Genomic DNA, 27454 nt, shown 5'->3' with positions numbered 1-27454 from the left:
ATATCAATCAGAATTGTCCCTTTTTAAATAATAAAATAGCCAATAAAGTGCAATAGTGCCCACCCTCTTTTTCAGTGGTTCCGGAAGTATTTTTTCCATTAATTTCTCCCCTAGGGATTTCAAATAAAGTCTTCAATAAACCGTTATAAGCCATGAAGCAAGCCAACCAGAGAATCATAACATTACAAACTTTGATTTGAAGCCAAAAAGTACATTTGAAAATCAGCCAAAAATGTAAAGGTACAAGACCGTGTACCTGATGACTTCAGTGATCGAAAGAACTACAATCCCATGAAGCAGCATAATCAGATTAAAAACGATGGAGAAATATAAAACTACTTATTTACTAATGTCGATTAGGCCTACATGCAGTATATACTGCAAAATATACATATATATTCAAATATTTAAGTATTTTGGAAGCGTAGGGAGACCGACTCGATTACGTCATTCACAGTGGGCGGAGCTAATGAGATCTTTTGGCACATTTTGTTTGTTTCGACTCTCTGATTGGTGGAATTTTCTGCAAAGCATCATGGGTAATGTAGTTTTTCACCACAAATTCCACTGTTTATTTTAAACGAAGCTGAAATAACGTGGGCTGACGGTTTCAACAGAAATAAAATACTATTGATTAACAGCCTAAGGTTTATAAATGATCGTTAAAAAATGATTTCCCTATGTTATGTAATGTCCCTATTCCCTTTTGTTATGTTACAGTCATGAACCATGATTTGCAGCTATAGTCGACTGCAGGTGTATTAGAGGAAAGTATTTGATCGGACAAAAATCTGTGTAGTGCACGATCTCACCAATACTTATTGGATAGTTTGAGGAAAAAAGTAAGTAGATTTTAAATTCATATCTGCAAACGTCTATTTTGTCCACTTTTAGGAGCGCACACATGCCATCAGTCCTCACACAAATGGGACTAAAACTATCAATGGGTCTTTAACACAATGAAACAATGATGCATTTCCTATAATAAATGTCTTGCATAATAACACACATTTCAGTTTTTGGCCCCGTACGCTGCATTCACAGCGTTAACTATAAGTCTAATATTACTAATGCTGCTGTCCAGTGGCGAAACACAAATGATACACAAACACAGAAGGTTATTACCAAGGCAACCACAATCTCTTTTCAATGATCTCATCTTTTCAGTTTCTCGTAAGCAGCATCTAGTCGTCAACAGATTGCAAAAATCAGGACACAGATTCTACATGGAAGAGTTGAATATCAAACGAGAGAGTGCAGAACGTAGGCAGCGTCTCACAAGAGATTCAACCTTTAATGTAAACAAGAAGTGAGGAGACATCTTTAGAGACTGAAATAAATCAACAGGCCTGCCAGAACACAGGGCTTTCTTCAGAGGGTGTGTGTGTGTGTGCGTGTGCGTGTGCGTGTGTGTGTGTGGAATGGCATACTAATCTCCTCTCGTCCTCAAAGTGCGAGAGGAGGAAGATAAAAAACGAATACTGCCACTGCAACACTAAGGCCTTTGAAGGAGGCGTGTACTGCCAAAATCTGTCTCCATACAGATGTCCGGGAACGCCGATCTACGCTACACCCAATATTCCACTGACTTTGAAATATCAGCATGCAAAGGGAAAAAAGGGGGGGGGAATAATAGCAAAGAGGACTATGGTGTTCCTTATTAAAACTCCATGGAGATAGCCAGGTTTTTTTTTTATTACTGAGTTACAAGGGAAGGAAAAAATTGATTTGAGAAGCTACACTACTGTTCAAAAGTTTGGGGTCGGTCTCAACAAGGCTATCATTATTTGGTCAAAAATAAAGTAAAAACAACATCATGAAATAATATTATAATTTGTGGATATGTGAATATATATATAGTAAACTGTGATTATACCATGTGATCAAAGCTGAATTTTCAGCATTATTAATCCAGTCTTCAGTGTCACATGATCCTTCAGAAATCATAACAATATGATGAAACTGGTGATACATTATTTTATTTACATTTTCCAAAATTCTTTGATGAATATAACGTTCAGAAGAACAGCATTTATTTAAAATACAAATATTTTAGAGCATTAAAAAAAAATTACTGTTACTTTTGATACATTTTATGCTTCCTTGCTGAATAAAAGTATTATTATTATTATTTTATTTTTTTAAAGAAAAGTTTTGAACAGTAGTGTACATATGAAATATGCATTTCAGGTAGAAAATTAGACCTCATCAACTTTCACAATTTTTTTGCTGTACATCTTTATCTTCACACTTAATTGCTGCTGTGCATTAAACACAAGATTAGATTTTTGAAGGATGATTTCATTCCACAGTGTTTGTATTAAAGTCATCCAGCCTGGAAACACACAACTCAGTGACAGGAAGTCCCCTCACCTTAAAGGGATGGTTCAGAGTCATTTCAACCTAGGGTCCTTTGCAGTATGACCTCGAGCCAAACAAGGTCCCTTTTTTCCCTTGGTCGAACATTATTAAAGTTAGAGCTTATTTAGAGATATCAGCCGAATGGTTTAGTGCAGGCGCTAATGGATCCAAGGTTGTATCTGGTAAATTACCCCACTAATAATGCCCAGAATGGTACCAAACTTCTACAGTAGTACAAATAGGTTCTGTACTCATAAAACGAGGCATTGGAAAGTTTGTAAGTACATCAGGAGTTTATTTAAAGGGATACTCCACCGAAAAATGAAAATTCTGTCATCATATACTCACCCTCATGTTGTTTCAAACCTGTATGAATGTCTTTCTTCTGCTGAACAGAAAGGAAGATATCTAGAAGAATGTGAGTAACCAGACAGTTTTAGATACCATTGACTTCCATAGTAGGAAAAAAATATACTATGGAAGTCAATGGTATCTAAAACTGTCTGGTTACTGACATTCTTCTAGATATCTTCCTTTCTGTTCAGCAGAAGACAGACATTCATACAGGTTTGAAACAACATGAGGGTGAGTATATGATGACAGAATTTTCATTTTTCAGTGGAGTATCCCTTTAAATAACCCTTGCCTGACGGCTTATGCTACCGCTAACCCGGACGTCGACGTCACTTCCGTGATTTGGGAAAAGCCCGTAAAAGTCCTGGCAGAAAGCGACGCATTATTTATCATTTTTTCCGAAGTGTTGACAACTTAGTGTTAACTAATAATTGTTGCAAACTGGCACTACCAACAAAATATTAGTGCGTTCCTGGAACTGGGCGTCGTTACACTACATCCTTATGCATCGCTTTCTGCCAGGACTTTTACGGGCTTTTCCCAAATCACGGAAGTGACCTCGACGTCCGGGTTAGCGGTAGCATTAGCCGTCAGGCAAGTGTTATTTAAATAAACTCCTGATGTACTTACAAACTTTCCAATGCCTCGTTTTATGAGTACAGAACCTATTTGTACTACTGTAGAAGTTTGGTACCATTCCGGGCATTATTAGTGGGGTAATTTACCAGATACAACCTTGGATCCATTAGCGCCTGCACTAAACCATTCGGCTGATATCTCTAAATAAGCTCTAACTTTAATAATGTTCGACCAAGGGGAAAAAAGGGACCTTGTTTGGCTCGAGGTCATAGTGCAAAACACCCTAGGTTGAAATTACTCCGAACCGTCCCTTTAAGCAATGTGACGTGTCAGTATACAAGAGAGAGAAAGTACAAGAGTGACAGAGAAACGTCAGAGACAGAGAGAGAGAGAGAGTGTGTTTGTGGAGTAAAGAGAGAGGAGGGGTTGGCATGTCAGACATAAAGAGCTTTTCCCATAATTCTCTTCACCCCCTGTTTTCCTTCCATGAGGCAGCTTGTGAAAGGGTGACGTGCTCAATAAGAAGGGCCCGTGACTAACTGCCTCTCTGTGACTTTTTTTCCCTTTTTTACGTGGCATGTCAACGGTACACAATACAACCAACACAACCCCCCCTTCATGTTTATTCATGAGAACTCATTCACATCAAAGACGCACCACCAAAAAACTGTTGCCTTTGGCAGTGCTGGCAAGTTTTAACCCACCTCCCTCCACTTCTTCTCTTAATCAACTGAGCTGAAGTCAAACTGCAGAACATATAAACCTGTTGCACTCGACCACAACATGCTTGACAGGCATTCCAGTATGTCATCATAACATCTGAATATAGAGGAAGCTGCTGTTTTAATGATTTACCAGTAGTTGCTTTTGAAATCAAATGCTGAATATTTACTGAACTCTCTATCATGTCGTTTCACTAACGTTCAAAAGTTTGGGATCAGTAAGACATTTAACTTGATCAAAAGTGACAGTAAAGACGTGTATAATCTAATCTAATCTAATCTAACAAAAGATTTCTATTGCAAATAAATGCTATTCTTTCTGTTAAAGAATCTCTTGGTTAATCTGTGAGAAAATCAATAGTTTTCTATATACAAAAGATTATATTTAAAATAATAGCTGTTCTTTTGAACTTTCTATTCATCAAAGAATCCTGTGAAAAAAAAAAAAAAATTTCAACATTGATAATAATAATAAATGTTCATCAAATCATCATATTAGAATGATTTCTGAAGGATCATGTGATAGACTGGAGTAATGATGCTGAAAATTCAGCTTTGATCACAGGAATAAATTTTATCAAAACCATTTTAAATTGTAATAATAGTTCTCAATATAACTGTTATTGTATTTTTGATTTAATCAGTGCATCATTGGTGAGCATAAGAGTGTTTTCTTTCAAAAACGTATCAACTTTTGAGCATAACAGCACAATAAATTATAGATCTGAAATGTCAGAACAATATAACGTTTATGTGTGGGAACAGGAATATATACATAATGGCATGCAAACATTGTATTTACAAAGACTCTCTCTCTCTCCCTCTCTTGTACAGCATTCATTTCAAATGGGAATATAAATAATAACAGCTGTCGGTAGTGACTCATCATAACTACTGATGTTAGTCGTGTTAGTCAATTATTGTTAACTTTATAATAAACTTCAGCACTACTTTTGGAAAATGTTTCACTCAAATGAAAACAGTGATGAAGTTTATAATAAAAAGTTAACAATGACTAACCCTTAAAAAGCATTCTGAAATTAAGTGAATATACAGTATATTTCTGCAATGACAACTCAAGAGTTTTTGGCATGGTATTGATATGACAATACACATATATATTTGGTCTTGGCGGAATAGATCTGCTGCTGCTAAAGATTAAGTATAGGACATCAACAACACACTGTGAGCGAGTAAGACATGCTGCTGTACAATATAACATACATTCATTACCAGTAGCAGATCTATACAGGTGGAGCTGGGGAAGGTGGAGGGCTTCTGAAAGTGCGCTGCAAACTTCTATGCAGACACTGAACAAGCTCATTGGCTGCTGATACAGCAGGAACCAATCAGCTGTGCCCTACAGAGTACAATGTGATTGCAAGCAGATTGCGTTAAGGACAGCGCCTGCGCCATCTAGAGTTTCATGACAAAACAGTGTGTGTGTGTGTGTGTGTGTGTATATATATATATCATATCAGCAATATCGGTTAACCTCTTGTCTGATCTCTACACTGTCCTAATCCAATAATGCCATAAAAAGGCCAAAAATATAGCTTGATGGACAATTTCTTAAAATTTTCAAACTTGCACGTGAGCATACAGCACACAATCGCCTTGTTCACAACCACCTGCTTAATTTGCCAAACCCAGAAGTGTCATTATACCAGAAAAAGAAGTTAAGCCAAGCCTTTCCCAAACCTCTCCCAAATCGGGCTTCCAGTCAGGCAGTGTGTAGGGGGAGGGGGAGGAGCGGGCCCCTGTCTGAATGACCTGGCCCCTGTGCACTCAATCAGCGCACGCTAGAACCGGAGACAACAGAGAACAACTGCTTCCCTTAAGCTTCCTGTGATCACAGGCCCCGAGCTGCCAGAGAGGGCCAGGGATCACGCGCTCTAGAGAGAACTGCAGATAACAGGCTTCCGCCAACGCCACCGTGTGTGAGAGCGTGCGCGTGTGTGTGTGTGTGTGTGTGTGTGTGAAAAGAGAGAGAGAGAGAGAAAGGAAGGAGAGACAGATGGGAAGAAAGACCTCATGGAACATAAAGGACCTGAGAAGTAGCTGCTTTTTTTAAAGTTTACGTGAATTGCCGGTTGCGACAATTTACTTCCTTGATGTGACACAGGACAATCAACGGGGGGAGGGGGGCGTAGGGCAGGACTTATTTAGGAATTGAACAGTAGGCATTATAAACCAGAAAGGACCCAGATCAAATGCATGCTACAACACTGCCTAAATAACTATTTGAGACATCAGCGGAAAAGGAAATTCATTTCAGAGGAAAAGAGCAAGTTATGGAATTTTGATTAAAGATTACAAAGACGAAAAAAAATGTCTTTTATGGCACAGATGAAAAGGGCAATCTGCGCTACAAATAAGGTTCTCATTATGTAATGGTCAACAGAAAACAGCATAGAAGAAAGATTCTAAGAATCTATCGATTAAAGCAAGAATTATGGATATTTTTAGCTCCACACTGTCTGCACTTTTACTTGGGTGATCATTCATTGTCCATCACTTTCTATCTCTCTCACTCTCAGAGATGAGGACTGATATAAAAAAGGTTTTCTGATATGGAAAGCTAATCCTCGCACACATTTTGCCACTCGCCTCGAACTCACTGAGTGAAACGGTTTGTTGTCTTTTCACTGAAATTGTGCATAGTCTCATTTTAATACGTCAACCCAAAAAAAAAAAAGATGTGATGTGACATTTTCTAAATCATAACAAATCACAGCAAAAATATAACTCGCAAAATAATACTTTTGGTAAGTTTTTAGGCGCCGCCTGGAGCCATATAGCTGAATTAAAAAGTGAGATGTCAATTCAAGTCCAAAAAATAAATAAAAAGGCAAAATGTAAGTCATTATATAAACAGCACAACTAATTAATTGCCAAACTATGCTCTCTGCATAGTTCTGTATTTGAGAAAGCAAGGCACACCACATGTGTGACACATCAAGCAGTGCTGTGGCACCCATCTAAAAATATATTTATTAAGCAACAGGAAAAGTTAGACGTAATTGTTCATTGCCCAATGTGCTACCCAGAGGCACTGATGAGAAATCACTTCTGCTCGGGTCCCACTGTTCTCCCCCTGCTCTGGGCCGCTCTCCTCTTTTCACACTCCTCCGTTTATGGAGTAGCAGAACACCTCCCGCTCTGTGATGTTTTTTAACTTTCCCATGAAGGACTCGGAGACAGTTAAAACGGCCCTGCAGGCGGAACAATAGCTTTAATTTCCTTCTCTGCACCTTGATGATTGAAATGGTTATGAGGTTTTTACGAGCTGACATCTCCCCGATGTCCTACCCAGGAGGAAACGTCTGATTGCAGCCCACCAAACATGGAGTCATTCTCCAGATATAAGACAACCAGAGATTTCAGACGAGCCGAGAAGATGATTGAACGAGAGTTTGACAAAAAGAAAACTGAACACAGGTAGAAAGTTTTTAAATAAAGTTGAGACGACTCCTGTGCTGCAATGATATTTTTTACTATTCAAAGCAAGCCGTTGCAGCTACAGTGTGAAACCAACAGTAAACCACAGCTTGAGATGCATTTCCCCTCTGAGTTAAAAGCACAAAACGTTGCGACATACCTCAGGCTTCTCTAAAGCAACACTCACAAACTCATTAAAGGGCTCTAGCCATTTTAAACCGACTACCTGACTTTCCATTGAGACTGGGGAACTCTGAGTAAATAAATAAACAAGACTGAGAGCAGAGGTGTTTTATCACATGTAAATCTAACAGTAATATCTTGCGTGCGAGTCTAAAAATAAACTTCAAAAGCAAGTCACGGGGTCTTCGTTTAAGTCACAGTTAAAGGAATGTTCCAAGTTCAAGTCAAGTTCCATCAACAGCATTTGTGGCATAATGTCAATTAGCACAGAAAATTATTCCGATTTGTCCCTCGGTTTAAAAATACGCCACAAACTTAAAAGCATGAGACAATTCACAAACAACCGTATAATTCTGTAATAATAATTCATTATTTGACCTTACGTCATGACCATGTAAAATCACTCAACTTTCTTGAGATGCATGCAAAAGACACCATTGCAAAATGAAAAGGGGGGATGCACAATATATCAGCCACTATATCGGTATCGGACGATATATGTTTGTTTTTAACGTTATCATTAACGGTCCAATAAGAAGATTTGGCCGATATCTTAAAGCTGATAAATAATGGATTATCTGAGACACTTCAGTAAGGAAAGTGTCTTAGCTTTCTGTTTTTTTGGTAAGGAAAGTTGGCCATTGGAGTGTAAAATGAATGTTAAAACTTACACTGATTCAATCTATGCTACTGTACTATTTTGTCTGATTTATGTTGAAGTGCTTGAGACATGGTTTTAATGTTGAGACCTTTATAAAATTATATAAAAATGTGGATTTAGATTTATCGGCCAATATATCGGTTATCGGCTTTCATATCTAAAGAATTATCGGTTATCGGTATCGGCCAAATTTCTCATATCATGCATCCCTACACTAATATCACAGATAAAAAAAATAAAATATATATATTACAGTAATGGAACTATACATGTTTTGTATTTTAAAAAATAAATAAAATAAAAATAATAATTTATTTTTATTTTATTTATTTTTTAAAATACAAAACATGTATAGTTCCATTACTGTAATATATATATATATATTTTTTTTTATCTGTGATAATCAACATTATCTCACAAACACACACTTGTACTGAACCTGGAACATCCCTTTAGGAAGTCGACACTTGGTTTGGCTGAATGTGAAAGGCCAAAGGTCGTTTCTGCAGCATCGTTTACAAAATGTCACTTGCTGAGGAAATCTTTTCAAGCCACTGTAGAAAAAAACAAAACAAGCCATTATCTTCATCACATTGCCCAGAGAACCACAACCAGAGGCAGATCCTGCTGACAGCGAGGCCTGTTGTAATTGAGTCTCTCTGCTGCCTCTCTGGAGAGACTCCAAACGTGATCAGATGCGATTAGCCACAGTTAAATGCTTTTTGAGAAAGTCAGGTAAGTCACCTGGCATCTCTGACTAAATATTTGCACACAATCATGTGTGGAAAGACTCGCTTAACATACCAATAAGGGCTTTAACCTTGAGATTCATCAGTGGAAAAGCTGCTGACGCTAAGTACAGGCAGGTCCTTTGAACACGTGTAGTTCACAAACAGTTCAGATAAACCTTCACACACACACAATATTCTTTGTCAGTTGCTACTTGTTCGTATCTCCACCCTTGTACACAAACCAAGTTAGCTAGGACACTTTGCACTGCCTAAGTAAACATGGCTCTTTCACCACCGCCAAGACTAAAAAAGCACCAACAACCACCGAGCATCAAGTCATTTGTGCTGTACGTAGAGTATTTTCTATTTTAAAGATCTGCAGTTCAACCTCACTGGTTGTACAAGATTCCTCTATTTACTTAGTACAATGATTCTCCTTTCAAATGCCATATAGCCTTGGGACCGATTAGTCATCAGAGCTGTTTGATAGAAACAACCACACCCTCTGATACCATCTGTGATCCTTATGCAAAGACTTACCTGCCTGTCGCTCTCATCATGGGAACTCTGCCTCATTCAACACTTACTGAAGCTCAACTCGTTTCTGTGCTGCAATGCACGAAGATTTACTCGTAACTGAAAAAGTACCGTATCTTCTCGTAAAAAGAAATCGAAAGCAGGAGCATGACCTGAAGGCAGAGAAACATGCCACCTCATTTGCTCTCGACTAGGTCTCAAGCTATTCATACTATTAGCAGAAAGGGCATCCCAAACAAGACGGCTGAAGTAAACTGAGGACGGAGATGATACCTTAGACACGCAGAGGTCTGAAGTCACCGCTATCTATAACACAAACTGTCTGTCACACTGCCGTTTTACCATGAGAAGTAGGCCACATATCATTAGGCTGGGTGAACATGGCCTCCTCAAGACGGGAAAAACTCCTGCATGATTTGAGCGCTTGATCACCTGTGATGTGAAAGATAGATGCAATACTGGGAGATAGGGATGTCAAAAGTAGTGACTATAATAGTCAGCACTAAATAAAACTATACAGGAAAAAGTCAATGCTAAAGTTAAAAACAATATAACAGTATTTCAGTATTGTTTGTTCAAAATACACAATTTGGGAGCCGAGTTTCTATCCACATATTTTTGGGAAAAGTTTGGGAAATTGCATAAAAACAGAAATGCCAAGATCTGAAGAACTGTGCATAAATGTGTCATGACTATATCATGGGCAAAATTTCAATGTACAGCATCTCAAATATTGCTCTGGTCATTCTGAATGACACAATCGTGATGTGCACACAAAATTAGGCTAACAGAATTAATTCTATTTTTTTTAAAGCAAAGCATGACAATACTCGAAGGCTACGTGCGACTGTATTAATTTAATTAGTTAATATTTACATTGACATTTAACTTTTAAATTAGTGTGTTCCACTGCATATATTACTGTGGTCTCAAAATTGGTATTGAGAACCATGACAATTTAATTTCTGCTGAAATCATGCAAACCTCTTTGGACTCCTATAACCCCTGCCTTAGACATGAGCTGTGGGCATTGTTTGAGACGGTAAAAAAAAAAGTAGCTTTCTCTCTCTTTAGCAATGTCTTTGTCAGAGAAAAGGTCAGGTAATAGTGTCTGTGCGCGCATATGTGTGTGGTTTCCACTGCGCTAGAGAGCCATAATTGGTCTCGTTGCAATTGTGTAACTGTATAAGAGCAAATATTACACTTTTCATCTAAATATAATGACTGTAAAGCCTGTACGTGCAAGTGCATGTGAATGCGTGTAAGAGTATGACTGTTTTGCTAGACAGCTTTTACATTTTAGCCTCTTTACAATAACTCTCAACCTTGAGTGAAGCGCTTGGGGCTCGGATCGCCCTCAACATATCAGCTCAATTGACAAATCCAATCCCTGACGCCTACACAAGCGCCGGGCTCTCCACTCAACAGCTTCCTAAAGAGTCAGCGCGCCAGTTAGCTATAGCATGCAGGTCGAAGCATGCAGATTTATGGCATAGCAATGTTGCATGGGGAATCTGAGTGCCAGAAAAGAGGTAACGTACGGTGTCAGGTTTGTTGACTGATCTAGAGCAGTCACGGTGTCCACATGATGTAGAGAGAATATCATTCCGAAATAGATCTGAAATTGCTTTACAATTAGAAAACTGGGCCCAAAAACACTCAAGATGCATTGAAAACTGCACCAAACAGATGAGAAAGACCCAGCTGTCTCATTGAAGAAGTGGCTGAGAAACACTGCTTCTTCATTATATAACTACAGGATGAGAAACGATTGCCCAAATAATGCCCTACATTGGAGTGAAGCTTAGGTAGTGGGAGGTGCTGAAGCGAATCATACTTGCATTGTTACCACATACTTTCCAGCCTGGTGTCACTGGCTCGGTCCTCCACCATCCAACTGTCCGCCTAAATCTCTTGCAATTGGCAGGGACGAGCCGAAGGAGCACTAAAAGCTGCTTGGCTCCGGTTCGGCCGTCATGACCGCCTCCAAGTCAACCGACCCCGACATATAAATAAGAACAATATCAGATAAGTCTTGCAGGAAGCCTATAAACATTTACATTCTCTTTCAAGTGCTGTTTATGGATATTTTATCTCCTATCTGGAAGTCGAAGACATGGTGAAAAAAGACGGCGACCTGGGGAAGAATCCGAGGCGAGTGGTGAATCAAAAAGGCAGCAGGCCCTGACAGGGACCCAGGCCCATTGACCATAATAGGTGTTGAGACTGGCGGCCTCCACAGATGAGGAACCAGCTCCCTGGGCCTGCCAGAAGAGTTATGGGATGGTGTGGGTAGCGATGGGGAGGGGAGGGATGCCTGGTAAGCTACTAATTCTATATCTTCCCCTGACATAGACGAAGTGCAGCCAGCAGAGTTCAGTCTGGGAGACGGGGAGAGGGAGCTTGTAGGACTCACTATAGTGTTGTGTTTAACAGAGTAAACCCACTCCTGCCTTCATGTCCTCCAGCCTGATGCCTATCAGAGGCCGAAGTCTGACCACAGACAGTTATTAGTGTCTGGTTTACTAAGCCTGAAAGATATTCGAAAAATTTTCGTGATTACTTTTTTGCGCCCATTAACCATAGACTTCTTTTTAAGGTCTGTCTACGAGCTAAAGCATGCAATAATGGGAAGGTTACCTAAATAAGTGAACAGTATTCATCTCATGTAAGTGTACATGTTCTTTAACACATTCTTCGCAAACAGTAATATATACATTTCTTCAATCCTCACTATTAACTAGTTGCTTATTAGCATGCATATAACTAGGATATTAACTGTTTATTAGTACTTATAAAGCACATATTTATGCATTATTCTGCATGAGCATATTCTACATCCCTTAATCACCCAATACCTAAACTTAACAACTACCGTAACTATTAATAAGCAGTAAATAGGTGTTTATTGATGCAAAAGTCATAGTTAATATAGTTAGTTAATAGTGAGAATTGAACCCTTATCTAAAGTGTGACCAAATTTCTTTATTTGCAAAACTACAGACCCTAACTTTCCGTAATTTTTTTAACTACACAATATTAGCCCTGATTATACACTCACTGTCAGTTAAGGCATATCGCCAACAAATCTGAGGCAAATCAGTGCTTTTTCACATAACTTAATCACTATGAGTTATCAAATATGTGACCTAAAAGATCACCGATGCCTAAAGACATTTAGCAGATTAAATATCTATATCTCTTTGAAAGGACGACTTTGAAAGTTGTGTAGTGTATGGGTAGCATTAAAAGGATAATTCACTGAAAAAATTAAGTCAATTCATCACCCTCATGTCATTCTAAACTTGTATTAATAAACGTACATCTGTAACAACAAAAAAACAGATATTTTGAAGAATGACCTGAACTGACTTCCACTGTACGCACAAGAAAAAAAAAACTTTATTAAAATGTCAATTTATGTTCCACAGAATATGTCATACAGATTTGGAATGACATGAGTAACTGATTTTTTTATTTTTTGGGAACTATCACTAAGCTCATAGCAAAAATACTGTATCATGCAACACTAGAACAGCCAACAAGAAAAATTTTAGGTTATACACTCCATAGGATCAGAAATAGAGAGCAAATAATTGAAAAAATTTAATAAAAATTTAGCTAGAAAAGATAACTTTTATCGCTTTTTGCTTCATCAAATCATGCCTGTTTAGGCATTGATGTAAATTGCATTGCTTAAAGCCTGAAGTCAGCCATTAAGCACTTACAAATAAAAGCAATGACTTTTATCAAACACAACTAGTACAAAGAAAATAGACTGTTTTACCGTTTGATCAAAAGCCTATACTCAACAGTATGATTTGAAGTTGTATTATATGACATCTAAAACTATCCTTGATCATCAAGTACACATTCCGGAGACATTTGAGAGACCTGAACTCCGATCTGAACGGAGAAAGACAAATCACAGCAAACAGTAGCAGTGCAACTCAGTCCCACATTCACCTGAACCCTCCTAATCTGCAAAATAATGGCGCTCTTACACAGAGGTGCATCCTTGCCTGACGTGACGCCTTTTGTCTCCTCCTGTGTTGTGACAACACTTACATTTGTAAATTGCCCTCCTTGTACAGGATAAACATCTGATAGCCACAAGAGAAGGGGGTTGGGGAGCGTAACAAGCCTCTGGGACTTCCTCTAAACAAATGGAGAAATCTTTAGAAGGCTACTGTTTGTGTTTGCCAAAGACACGGCCAGGATACATGAGGCTCCTGTCAATGGCCTCCAGGCGCTATTCAACTACGGTAAAGTTGGCCAAAAGTTGGCGCTTCAGAGAAGGTCCGAGGGGAGAAGATCGCAGCGCAAATGCTGCAGAGAGTTATTGCAGGTTTAAAGTAGCTACAATATTGTATCAGAAACATGTAATACGATCTTGCATTACACTATGCAACTGAACCTGGGCTTTGAACCAAAAGCATAATATTGCTGTGCACTGACGCTGTGCAGGCATCACTCAATGTGTGAACAATGTGGTCAGAAGCACTCTGTCAAAGCTGCTCATTGGATTGGCAATTACTTTTTTTTTTTTAAAGAATGAAAGAAAGAAAGAAAAAAAAGAATGGCGGGGAGAAAAATCTGCAGATTAATCATGCTGTTAGCGATGAAGATGAAGACGTTGATTAATGCAGTTTGGCTTTTTAAACAAACAACTCCTGAGTGTGCGGTGTGCTCGGCATTACCCTTTAATTTAGAGAGGGTTGACTGGAGAAGTTTTGTTTTTGCAGCTTCTCTGCCCCCTTGTTCTTTACCCCCTTCTCCAGGGCTTTTTTCTCCCCTCTCCGACACCATATGGAGCAGGCCTTGCGGAAACAATCTGCTAAAAACAACAGGCCTGCACTCAACCATTCCCTCCTTTTTTAACACCATGCGAGAATAAATTGCTCCCTTATTGTGCGTTCTGCCAGTGGTCCGGGATCATTTTTGTGTTCTCGATCTAATTAGATTAGTTCGGTGCCGGTTCGGGGTTACTGCAAGATGGTGCCACACGAGTGGAGGAATATCGGGCTAATTGGCAGGCGAATACGACCCGGGCATCGCCATTCGCGGGCAGGATCGCTCCTCTCTCATTACCGCCATTTTGCAACCATCTCAAAAAGTCTGTAATAACTCAAGCTCACTGTATTCTTACAGGCAAATACTGGAGTCGAACTAGAGAGTCTCATTAGGCGTGCTCACGACCGTCACCTCTCAGTTCGTAAAGGCTCTGCTGTTTATCTAGCAGGCCTGAAATGCATATAGATGTGGAATTTCCATTGCATTTACAACCGGTTCACGCTCACATGCTAATTCCACGTCTGAAGAAACGCGCATTACACTTTTACCTGCAAATAAAAACTTTTCTTAGTGGCATTATATTACTCAAAAGTAAAAAAAACTGGAGGTTGACTATTATGTGGCTGATTAAAGTGTTGCTGCATCAGACATTTCTATATGCACAGCAAAACCGAGAAAGAGGCGGAGGCGAATGATCAGACTTTTAAATGAACATTATGAAAACATTTGGCCGTCTGCCTCCCTCGGCACACTGGCACGCCATACATCACACAGGCACCTACTGGAGAACTATGCAGACCACTCAAATTCCCCCACCATAACTCAACCAAATTATACAAAGCAAGGTACAAGTAATAAGCATAAGCTTTAACTCACAGCATAAATCCATGTTTATACCCAAAAACGGGCATGCGAGTCAAAGAGATGGTCCAGCGCATAACAGCTGAGCCTATAAGGATATGAGCATAACTAATGCCTAATGTATGGTTAGATGCAATTTAAAAGTGGGCTGAGATCAAAAAGTCGTCATTTTGAAAATATAGGCTACTTTAGTGCAAACACACCACATACTGCTAAATGTGTAATATCAGTAAATCACAGTGAAGAATCATCGGCTGGAGTAAATACCACAGCCATGAATTAGCATTTATGGGTTTAGTCTGGGTCATGCGCACGGGTTTAAACCAAATACACCAAGTTTTAAAGCAAATTAACACTAAATTAGCAAAATGGGGTTGGGCATTTATAAATATATGCGGTTGTGGAAATAGATCAAGTCATGTTTGAAAGGAGAAGAATCTGTTGAGTAAATATTAATGTAGCCTTGCTGATCAGCATCCCAATGATTCAAATTAATAATAAAATGCGAAAACTATTTTTTTTTAAAGTGCACTATTAAAATTGAATATAAATAATTATTTTCACTAAAGCACATAAAAATTCAGAGAAAAACAGGCCACAATTTGTTTTAAAAAAGTTTAAAAGACTAACAAACGCATTACAACCCAGTAAGCCCCATCAGGGGCCCCTGGACCCCCATATTAGCACTGAGGGATCTCAGGTGACCCTTGACCTAGAAGCCTGTGTCGTAGTTCTGGGTTAAGGATCCATGGGGTTAATCTTGCCATTCAGCTTCACCCCCACGCCTAAACACCAACCGAAACCATCAAGCACATTTTCCCATCCCCGAGAGCAGGTTTTCCCCTGAAATCCAGACTGGAGAAGATGGCATGTGTTTAACATTACGCAAATCTGCTGAAACGGCAGGGCACACGAGAGAAACCTCCACTGTGGCAGCGTTCACAAAGACAGGATCCCCTAATCACTGGCCGTTACAGGTCGTTTATTAGAGATTTTGGCACAGGAGAACACAGCCATCTATAACACACTCTCAGATTACCTCATTTAAGAAGGACAACCCAGACCGCAAAGAATGCGGACGCTTTTAGAAGTTTCAGATTATTGCATTTCTACGTTCATTAGCTTCGACTGAAAATCATGCGGTACAGAGCAAGCTGGCAAACCACTTCTAAAAACAAAATTAAAATTTCCCAACGTTTAATTCAATAATGACGATTTATGATATCATTAAATGACTGAGGGATCATGACTTTAAAACACAACTAATGCAAACAACTATTTATTCTTGCTTTTGGGTGGCACATAGGATAATCAACCATTTATAAGAATAAATGCACGTACAAAAACAAACTGTTAACTTTATCTATATCCTTCCATGCATTTTTTATTTTTATGAGCGATAAAACATTTTTTTTTTTTAAAGTCCAGCGTTCCACAAACACAGTGGCAGAGAAGAATACCAGACCACAGTATCACCTGGTCCACAAATGTACAACACAAAAAAGAAAATACTGCTTGTGTGGCCTCTTATTACCCTGGAGAAAACCCACATATAGGCACAAAAAAAAAGTCAGGGAAAAGAAAGTCAGTAAATTCTACTGTTCCACGTAATAAACGCCAAAGCAGGGGATGATGGCCTTACTGAAGATCAAAGCGCTTTAACAGCTTGAGCTATCTAGCGGTCTAGATTACTGCTCTGAACTACAGGAAGACTGGGTTAAAAGTTACCATAAATAAGGTTTTAAAGCTACACAAAACCCGAAGACAAAAACTGTGTCCTTGCGTGCGTGCTACATGACTTGCATGGAAAACCACAATGCCACACGCCGCCAGAAATCCCTGCATTTTCATAACACACAAATCGCACGTATACATACCTCTGTTAAGCATTGGGTTATAGCATTATCACACTCAAATCCAACAGGGAGGCAGATATCAAAGCTGGCAGAGTATCCAAAGACCCTTCCCTGAGGAGCCCTCCGAGGTATCCTTTATTCCACATCCATTCTGGCCTGGGAATCATTCCATTTTTTTCCCCCACAGTGTTCACAAAGTTTTTTTTTTTTTTTTTTACTCGCTCTACGTGCGTCGCTTGTGAAATGCGCCCGTCCCGTACTTCCTTTTCTCAGAAGACCTCACAGGTGCAGATGATCCTGGGTGCGAAGGGTGACCAAACCACACCGTTCTTCTCGATCACTGTAACAACAAAACCGCACATGTTCAGCGAGAAGGAAGTGCTCTGGGTAAAACAGCAACGTTAAAAAGAAGCATGCATTCACAGAATAAAATAACTTTAGAAAAGAAGGATCTAACCAAAAGACAACATGGACACCACACTGCACGCAGAGAGAGAGCTGAGAGAAATCCTGCGTCATGTACTCAGGCAGTCTGACAGCAGGGTTCATGAATGGGAGCTCTGACAGTACGGGCCTTCTGGCCGACCAAATTGGAAACAGGAAAACAAACATTCTCAAAGGAAAACTCCCCCGCCACCGTAACCCCTCCCCCCTCTACAAACCTTTTCTTCGACTCATTCTGTCCAACCTGTGTCAGGTTAGCAATAGTCAACCGCACCAGTCTCCAGACCACACAGATGGAGAACATTCAGACACCGAGAGATGGAGAGAAAGACGTAAAAAAGCTAAATGAAGATCTGTTTGCGAGGTAGAAGAACACACACCGTGATAGCAAGAAAGGGAAAGAAAGAAAGAAAGAAAGAAAAAGGCTAAACTGACTCATCAGCGTTCCAGAGGATCGGCGGATGAACTAAACTCGGCACATCGGAATGGGGAGGAGAGGAAGTGGGCAATGCTGGCTCGAAAACGTTCAGAAAGTTTTTGATATGAAGCTGAGCACAGAGGCTTGAAGCAAATTAATACTTTTACTTTAGTCTTAAAAAAAAAAAAAAAAAAAAAGTCCAGGGAAGCCAACTCATATGAAAAGCTAGCCTAACGGGAACCGCGAGCTTTTGAAAAACCACACCAACCAATAAAAGGTTTGTCGTCACGCATCACCTTATCTTGCATATGCAACAAAAATGTACGTTTTTTTAATTCCTCAACAAACAAAAAAACACACACAAAAAAAGAGTTTTTGTCAATGAGTAAGAATGAAGATTTAGGGGAACTTCGACTTATTTTTCTTCGTTTCACAGTGCAACCTACTCTACTCTACTGGGAATACGAGAGTTTTCAGTCAGCAAACTTTACCAGATGTACGCTAACCACTAAAATATTACACGCCACATAATTAGCCTAACAAGTGATGTCAAACAGCTCTGACAGAGTCAGAGACCCAAACCGTGTCTTATCTGTGGGAGTCGTTAAACACACTTCAGCTGCATCTGTGACATGCGAGAAACAGCCATCAAAACATAATATTCAGAAAGATATGTAGAAGCTAAATCTATATTTTTTCACAGGATAAAGGAGGTTGCTATGACACCACAGGTCAAAGGTCCTTGTGTTTCATTCCCACGCAGGGTGTGAGAAAAAAAAAGGTAAAGAGAACGAGATTTCACTTTAATTCAGATGACAAAAACCAGAGATAAATGTTAGATTCATAAACCGACCGCCCACACAAAAACGCACTTTACTAGTTATTTAGCATCAAATCCATTCGTGTTGCATGAAAGTTTAGTGAGAAAATCCATCACGATGGCAAGTCTCACAATATAACTCACCATAACAAGTCCACAGCACACATCCAGAGCCATTTAGTGACTTCAAAACACTGCTAAAAACAGGATGAAAAGCATATGACGAGACAAGGGACGACCTCTGTGAACTGCGGCTCTTTTATTCTTGAAAATCCGAGAAAAAAAAGACGAGCTATTCATATGCAGGCTACATCAAATATATGTTATAAAAGCTTTTAAGGGCACCAATTATCAGGAGCTGTCTCTTTGTAAACCTTGGCATTTCATCAGGCGACTACAAAAACAATATTCTAAAGTTTCCTGTCTCCCATGTTTGGAGATTTCTAACCACGAAAAAACTAAACAAGAAGGAATTTCTATAAAGTCGTTGATGCATCATTTCAAAAACACTTGCCTGGAATAAAATACTGTGCCGTTCTTCGCAATGCTAAGTTTGAAATAACAACACACAATCATTTTGGAGTTTCACAATCACAAACAAAACTTATTCAGTCCTTATAAGTTATTCAAACTTGCACGTTTTTTTGGAGCAACAAATTCATTAAAAAAATATATGCACAAATAATCATCTGGTCTGAGTATATTTTCTAACAACCAAGAAAAAAAAGTTTTCAAAAATGTAGCTTTTGTAGTCATCAACTACTTACAATATGTGCAAACACTAGCGTGAGCCATTCTATCTCTGTCATTAAAAAAAAAAAAAATCCCTACCATTTATTTTCTCTACAGGCTTCTTATTCAACGGCACCAACGCCACATGAATCTGGGACACAAGTGGCAAATCTCGGTGCGGTAAGAAGTTAGCCCAAAAAGAAGTTGTGCAAACTCAGAAGCCACGAAGAACAAATGCAAGACCCCCACTGCTGCTTTCTCCCTCCACCAAGGCCCAAATTCATTTGTCAGCCGTAAAGTTCCTGACTATACAGCGCTGATCTATTGCCTCTCTCCAAAGAGCTCACAGATGTGGAGTCATTTACATTTCAAATACACCTCAAGCTTTTCAATCACTTCAAACGCGCCTTATCAGACAACTCATGTGGATCTTATTCTTCTGTGTGGACTGAGAACTGAATCTAGTAAACCGCTGAATGGATATTCGCATATTTACGTGCATCACATGATGAACAAGGAATGAAATAATATTCCAAGCAGATGGAGATATTTTTTCTTTCTTCTGATCTCTCGACTGTGACACATGTAAAATGACTAAAAACTCAAGAGATCGACCTGATAAAATATATTATTTAAAAACGACACTTTAGTGACTAGTTTTTTGCACTATTTATTGACGTCGAAGTGTGTTTTGTTTAGAGGGAGTGCAGAAATTATGTTCAGTTCAGTGCTGATGATATAATCATCAAAAACAGAAATAAACCAATACACAAATATTGGTTATTGGGAACATGCAAATACTTGGTGTCGTTATCAGTTATAAAATAAAATAAAAATCAATATTGGTCAATATTTTTGATGCACAAAAATACTATTTTAAAGTCCTCAAAGATTTAAAAAAAAATTGTCATGCAACTGCAAAAAGAGTAAAGATAAAAGGTAGCACTTTACAGTAATGTTTCATTAGTTAACTATCATGAACTAAGAATTAACAATACTTCCACAGCATGCATTATTCTTAGTTAATGGCAATTTCAACATTTAACAATACAATATTGTATTTGTTAACATTAGTTAATGCGCTGTGAACTAACATGAGCAAACAATGAACAGCTGCACTTTTATTAACTAACATTAACAAAGATTAATAAATGCTTTAACAAATGTATCGCTCATTGTTAGTTCATGTTAGTTAACTTAATGTTAACAAATGAGATCTTATTGTAAAGTGTTACCAGATAAAGTGATTGTGACTGCAGAAGCCTGAAGATGACAGAGCTGAGATTCCCTGTTGACTGTGTCTGAAACTATGAGTACAGTTGAGAGTTTCTCTAAATGATGAGCCTGCACGGGCTTTGTCATTAAGAAACATTTACCGACAAACCATTTCAAGACAGAAAAAGAGAGCATATCATTTCCAGACTGCCCGAGTGTGGCAACTTTCACAGTTTACAGGAAACAGCGTAACTCATCTACTGGAACCAACATGGGAATCTGTATCATAACAATCAGATATACAGGTTACGCTTCGGTACGGCACATTTAAGTGAAGTGTGGGTGATTTTATCAGTTCTAAGATAAATACTAGTTTCCACACATTTAATGACATTCTAATGTGAAAGTGATTGTAAAACCAAATTAACTGGAAACATTACCACAGTTGGAGAACTGAGAAACGTCCAAACAATATATTTATATCATATAAATCACACAAAAAGTATAGGATACGAGTACACACATAACTAGCATAACACAAACCTTGAAACAATATCACTTGTTAGCACATGCAGAAACTAAGAAATATATATTATTTAGATGGATATATTTAGAGTTAGATGTATTTCGTTAAGGACAAATGGCTGGAAAAGTTTAAAGACGTGAAGTTTGTGTCATGTTCTTGCAATAAAGAGTGGTTTAAAACCACAATTAACAGTCTGGTTTCTAGAATTTCACTTAGGAGCACAAAAAATCTGCCTTTAAACTTGAAATAAATATAAATGTGACATTTATCGTGCTAATTATCGATATCAAATGATACGAAAGATTTTATTGTGATATATCGCCTGCTTCTAGTTGCAGAACTGAGGAACATCCAAACTATTCACATTCTCATATCACACAAAATGTATAGGATATGAATACACACATAACTAGAAGACATATTAAGTGTGTATCTGTTGTCTGTACTGACTCAAAAAAAAGTTTCTGTTGATGGATAACATCAACAAGAAAAGGATTACTGTACATGCCAAGACAAAAGGTACAATTTCTATATGCATGCCTTCATTTTAGAGAGTAGAAAGAGTTATTTAAATTCCTTGAAAAGTTTTTAGATAAGCTCCATCACGCCACAAGAAACTTTGTGAACTACAGCCTCCCCCACACACACACACACACACACCTAAGTGTGAAAGTTCTCCACAAAACAAATATAAAGTTGTTCCATCATTTATCAATTCACAAAAAAACACACATCCAAATGAGAAATACTCGTTACCGCTATTCATAAAGTTTTGCTGCTCGTCTCCATAGCCTCGAAAGACGCAATGAAACAACAGAAAGACATCTTTTCGCAACCTGCCTTCGAATAAAACCGCAAAAAATAGCGATAAAACCCCCGTTACGATCCGTAGACTTGTCATGTAAACAACCTGTGCCTCTTTGTGTGTGGAAAATATAACATTCAGTGCGTTGCCATGCCTACGCGTTTTCTTATCGTACATCATCAGATACGGAAAGTTTTCGAAGTTTGTGTGGAAAGCGCCATTCAGCATCATTTACGCAAAAACAGTAGCCTACACACCAATGAAACTTTCTATAACTTTACTTAGGATCCGTTTAGCTTCTTGCGACGCATAAACAATGCAAATAAAAGGCGCCTCGCGGCTCAAACGTACAAGAGAAACTGCTACATTGTGGATATTATGTTGCGCAAAACGCATTGCAACACAGAATGGCTGAAAAGAAATGGGAAGGAAAAAGTAGTATTTTCTCTCAACTACTGGGAGATACAATGTAACAAGTCGCCGATTTCAATTTGCAATTTAGCCTCAAAATTCGAAATCCGAAGAGCCGAGCTCTTATTGTCGTTACAAAGTAGCTCTCAACTGATTCATCATTCTCAACATTACATAACATTCATCAGGAACTACAGCTAAAACCACATCGTTCTTCATTGATTCGCTTTCTCCTTACCTGTTGATTAAATTGCAATAGTCTTTGCAGTCTGAAAGATGGTGGAGCTTTGGCGTGAGCCATGAAGCGTCTTTGTGTTGTTTGTTTGTTGATCTCGGGGAATGATTTCTTTTTTATGGGGATGTAAGATTGCGAATTGCTCCTGTACACGTGAAATCTTGGGAGACTGTGTTTAATAGTAAAAACGCCTGAGTCTGGGGTGGAAGAAAGGAGGTTGGTTTTTGCAGTGATCTCAGTTCTTTATCAGAAATGTTATCGCTTGTCAGGACCTCAGACTCCAAGCATTACGTCAGTTTCAAGACACCAACACTATTAATATCAAGAAGCCCTTGCGGACAATAGAATCTGTCTGCATCCTGCAAGACTTCAAGTTACGCCCCTTCAAATTACGTCATTTCAAGTTACGCCCACTTCAAGTTACGCCCCTTTAAGTTACGTCATTTCAAGTTACGTCCACTTCAAGTTGCTCACTGTTTTTTTCGACTTAAAGCTGCGCTGCACAGACCGGTCGGTGTATAATATCAAAGTACCGCGAGAGCGAAAAGAGCAAACAGACACTTCTGAATGCTTTTGAATCGCTCTTGCACGAGTTTAACATAAACAGAACAAACTGTTTCCCACACATAGTGCGGTGCTCCACATAATCAACACCGGCCGCAACATATTGCGTTTCGTTATAAAAAAAAGAAAAAAAAGTACGCTCGCTATTTAAAACACGTAGCGTATTCATTCAGCTGCATTTCCTTTCCTTGCTCTCAGCTCCGTCTCTCTGTCACTCACGCGTCTCTCTCACAAGCGATTTTTTGTCTTGCCTTATTTGATCGGTAAATGATGTAGAATGTAGACGACTGCTGTGCTTGCGATAGGGAACGAGCAGAGAGATAGAGAGCCCCGGTCGCGCGCGCGCGCGTCTTCAAACTGTCTGGCTCTCTCTCGCTCCCTCCCGCATATTAATCAAAATCAATTGAGAATTGACATTTGACACGATGGTAAAAGATCGGAAGACCGAAGTTTCACGTGGAGCATTCGGATAATTTTATTAATATTATATTATTATTATTATTGAAGAATAATGATCTTTGGTCTTATGTATGTCATTGGTAATTCATTGTGTGTCACTGGTGTTACTGTCTTTTTTTTTTCTGTCACATTAAATAAAATATCACATGTGACATGATCATTTTACATCCATTTAATTCTGCATACACTCAAAAGTTAAGATTTAAACTAAGGATTGCATCATTAGGCTACTTGATTTTAACTGGTTTTCAAATATTTTCATCATTATAGCAAATAAATGGTTGCACAAATGAACTAACATCATTCAACATACTTTTAACAAACATGATTAAAATAAATAAAACAATTTCCTTATTTGCTGAATTATTATTATTTTCTGTACCTCTGACTACATGTGCTGAAATTTGTTTTGAAATAATATTTAATTAAAACCTTTAATATATTGCCAAGCTGTCATTTATGTGTATTCATAAAGTCAAAGGGGTAATCTAATAATGTGGTTTAAATGTTAAACTTACGACATTACTAAATGTCTCTATACGAGCTGGCATCTTGCCGACAACATCTCATTTTGAGTTTGACATATCGTGTGGTTCTATGTGATCTGGACAACTTCAAGTTACGCCCACTTCAAGTTACGCCCACTTCAAGTTACGCCCCTCTCTTGCAGTCCGCAGACAGACCCATCTCCTTGCGGAGGAAAGCGCCACCCTAGAGCGCGCGCTCTTAAAGGGACAGTGACCACTGAAAAACTCCAGCAGCAGCACTGAGATCTGATGAAGAAACACGGAGATTTGATGAGAAACACTGAGATCTGATGAAGAAACACTGAGATCTGATGAGAAACACTGAGATCTGATGAAGAAACACTGAGATCTGATGAAGAAACACGGAGATCTGATGAGAAACACTGAGATCTGATGAAGAAACACTGAGATCTGATGAGAAACACTGAGATCTGATGAAGAAACACTGAGATCTGATGAGAAACACTGAGATCTGATGAAGAAACACTGAGATCTGATGAAGAAACACTGAGATCTGATGAGAAATACTGAGATCTGATGAGAAACACTGAGATCTGATGAATAAACACTGAGATCTGATAAAGAAACACTGAGATCTGATGAGAAACACTGAGATCTGATGAGAAACACTGAGATCTGATGAAGAAACACTGAGATCTGATGAGAAACACTGAGATCTGATGAGAAAACACTGAGATCTGATGAGAAACACTGAGATCTGATGAGAAACACTGAGATCTGATGAGAAACACTGAGATCTGATGAGAAACACTGAGATCTGATGAAGAAACACTGAGATCTGATGAGAAACACTGAGATCTGATGAAGAAACACTGAGATCTACTGAAGAAACACTGAGATCTGCTGAAGAAACACTGAGATCTGATGCGAAACACTGAGATCTGCTGAAGAAACACTGAGATCTGATGCGAAACACTGAGATCTGATGAGAAACACTGAGATCTGATGAGAAACACTAAAATGTGATGAGAAACACTGAGATCTGATGAGAAACACTGCTATCTGTCTGTCTGTCTGTCTGTCTGTCTGTCTATCTATCTATGTCTATCTGCAATCTATCTGTCTGTCTGTCTGTCTGTCTGTCTGTCTGCTAGCTATCTGTCTGTCTGTCTATCTATCTATCTATCTATCTATCTGTCTATCTGCAATCTATCTGTCTGTCTGTCTGTCTGTCTGTCTGTCTGCTAGCTATCTGTCTATATATCTATCTATCTATCTATCTATCTATCTATCTATCTGTATGTCTGTCTGTCTGTATCTCTATCTACACACACACACACACACAACAAAAAAATAATATAATCGTGCAAAGAATGAAAAAATGAAAAGTACCGACTGCCCTTTTTAACTGTAGAGCTTAAATTAGGAGTCACAGCCAAATTTTGAGAATTGGGTTGACAAGCTGTAATTTTCTCAAAGGGGTTATTATTATTATTATTATTATTATCATTATTTGCAGTCAATCTAGTACTGTCGACCTCTCTGCGGGGTTATTAAAAAAAGTCAGAAAATAGAGAAAAAACCCTAGCAAACATTTGGGGATATACAGAATAATATTTATAAATACATTTAATAAATGCAAACCAGAATGTTTTTTTTTTTGTTTGTTTGTTTGTTTGTTTTGTTTTTTTCAGATATTGTGGGATGAAGGCATATTAATAAATTAAATAAATTAATAAATTTCACTGTATGATTTTTGGCACATATTTGTTTGTTTAAATCTTCCACAAGTGCTCAGCAATGTAGAACTGAAACCAAATAAGTGAAATGAAACGCTCTGTCATTCTGTGAACATTTACTGACAGGTGTTCATTTCAGTGAGGAATAACTAGCAGAACACACTTGATGTTTCTGACAACTATGAGGGTAGCTGACATGAGACACTTTCGGGAAGTTGACATGTCCTGTGGTGTGAAATACAAACTATACTCCATCTGAAACTACTGTAAACAGCATTTTGATCATTCTTGTCTAATTATTATGCATGCAGGAGTAGCCTATTAATGATCACTGAGAATATGTGTATATCACCGGACCATTTAACATGAAATAGCAAAGGCAAAACTTGATTATGAAAAAGTTACAAATTTGCTTAAAACATATAGGACTAAATTGCAAGTGTGTGTGTGTGTGTACGTGTGTGTGCGTGTGTGTGCGTGTGTGCGTGCGTGCGTGCGTGCGTGCGTGCGTGCGTGCGTGCGTGTGTGTGTGTGTGTGTTAATACAAAGTGCATCAAATTTAAAATGTTGACATGTTTTTGGGGTCCAAATGCTTCACTTCTAAGTTTTAAAGTTCTGTGCTCATCCAAGAAAAAACTATAAACCATGAGTCCAAAGGTCCATAATTACTAGTCATGTCTACAATAACAAGCTCAAGATGAACCAACCACTTGTTGTCAAACACACACACACGCACACACACACACACACACGCACACGCACACGCACACACACACGCACACGCACACACAAAAAATAAAATAAATACAAAATAATCTTGGCAGTAGTGTTTCCAAATGAATGACTCTAGAGCATTACTGTTTTTGTTTAATTTTATTTTGAAGTTCAAATAAATAAAATGTTTTAAATAAATATAAATACAAATTTTAGTTACAGCAGTTTATCACTAATATTGCACCAGCTGTTTAAAACGTGAATCAGACATATACTGTACGTCTAAAGCAGAAGATTTTAATTAATCTTTGCTTTATTTTTAGATCACTACTGTAAGTGTAGATTGAAGGTAAACGTGAACAACAATACAATTTCAGTTTGTAAGAAATACGTGAAAAGATCAGGGAGGATTTCTCAGCTAGAGGGATTATTTATATTGGAAAATTCAGGAGCATATGAATTGTGTGCAGTGTAGTTGTTTTTCTTATTAAACAAAAATATTCAAATGAATGGAAAAAGTGGTGGAAAATAATGCATTATGTATGATATTTTTTATTTATTTGTGTTTATCTTTTTCCTTTCTCTGAATTTGTCTTATAAAAGTAACACAAATAATCTGTCAACATAAAAATAAAAATAAAACTTCTGTGATTTCCAACATTTTCAATATTGTTTCCCAGGGATTAACATGATTTACATTGAAAGAATATAATATTTTTATTTAATTTTTCTGACACAGGGAGCAATGATGAAAAATTCCCTCAGAGACGTTCCACTCACTGATTTAATATAAATGCATATATC

The 27454-nt window shown here is 38.3% G+C and overlaps 1 protein-coding gene and 1 long non-coding RNA gene across 6 annotated transcripts in view; one reads left to right on the top strand and one right to left on the bottom strand.

The window, feature by feature from the left end:
- Positions 1-22991, bottom strand: part of trps1 (trichorhinophalangeal syndrome I) — a 118389-nt gene extending 95398 nt beyond the window's left edge. Inside the window, exons 1-2 of one of the 5 annotated variants that reach the window (XM_082185837.1) lie at positions 22690-22991; positions 17102-17420 (exon numbers count right to left, since the gene is read on the bottom strand). In XM_082185837.1, coding sequence (XP_082041963.1) covers positions 17102-17114 — 13 coding nt within the window. In that variant the 5' untranslated portion in view covers positions 17115-17420; positions 22690-22991. The other 4 variants (XM_082185840.1, XM_082185838.1, XM_082185841.1 and 1 more) reach the window with 4 other exon arrangements.
- LOC309511008 overlaps positions 1-27454 on the top strand; it is a 104656-nt gene that overhangs the window by 58481 nt on the left and 18721 nt on the right. The window lies entirely within an intron of this gene.

Source organism: Leuciscus leuciscus, assembly GCF_965113295.1.
Source record: "Leuciscus leuciscus genome assembly, chromosome: 12".
In the NCBI taxonomy this organism is placed as follows: domain Eukaryota; kingdom Metazoa; phylum Chordata; class Actinopteri; order Cypriniformes; family Leuciscidae; genus Leuciscus; species Leuciscus leuciscus.
This window is presented reverse-complemented; position numbering and strand designations above follow the sequence as displayed.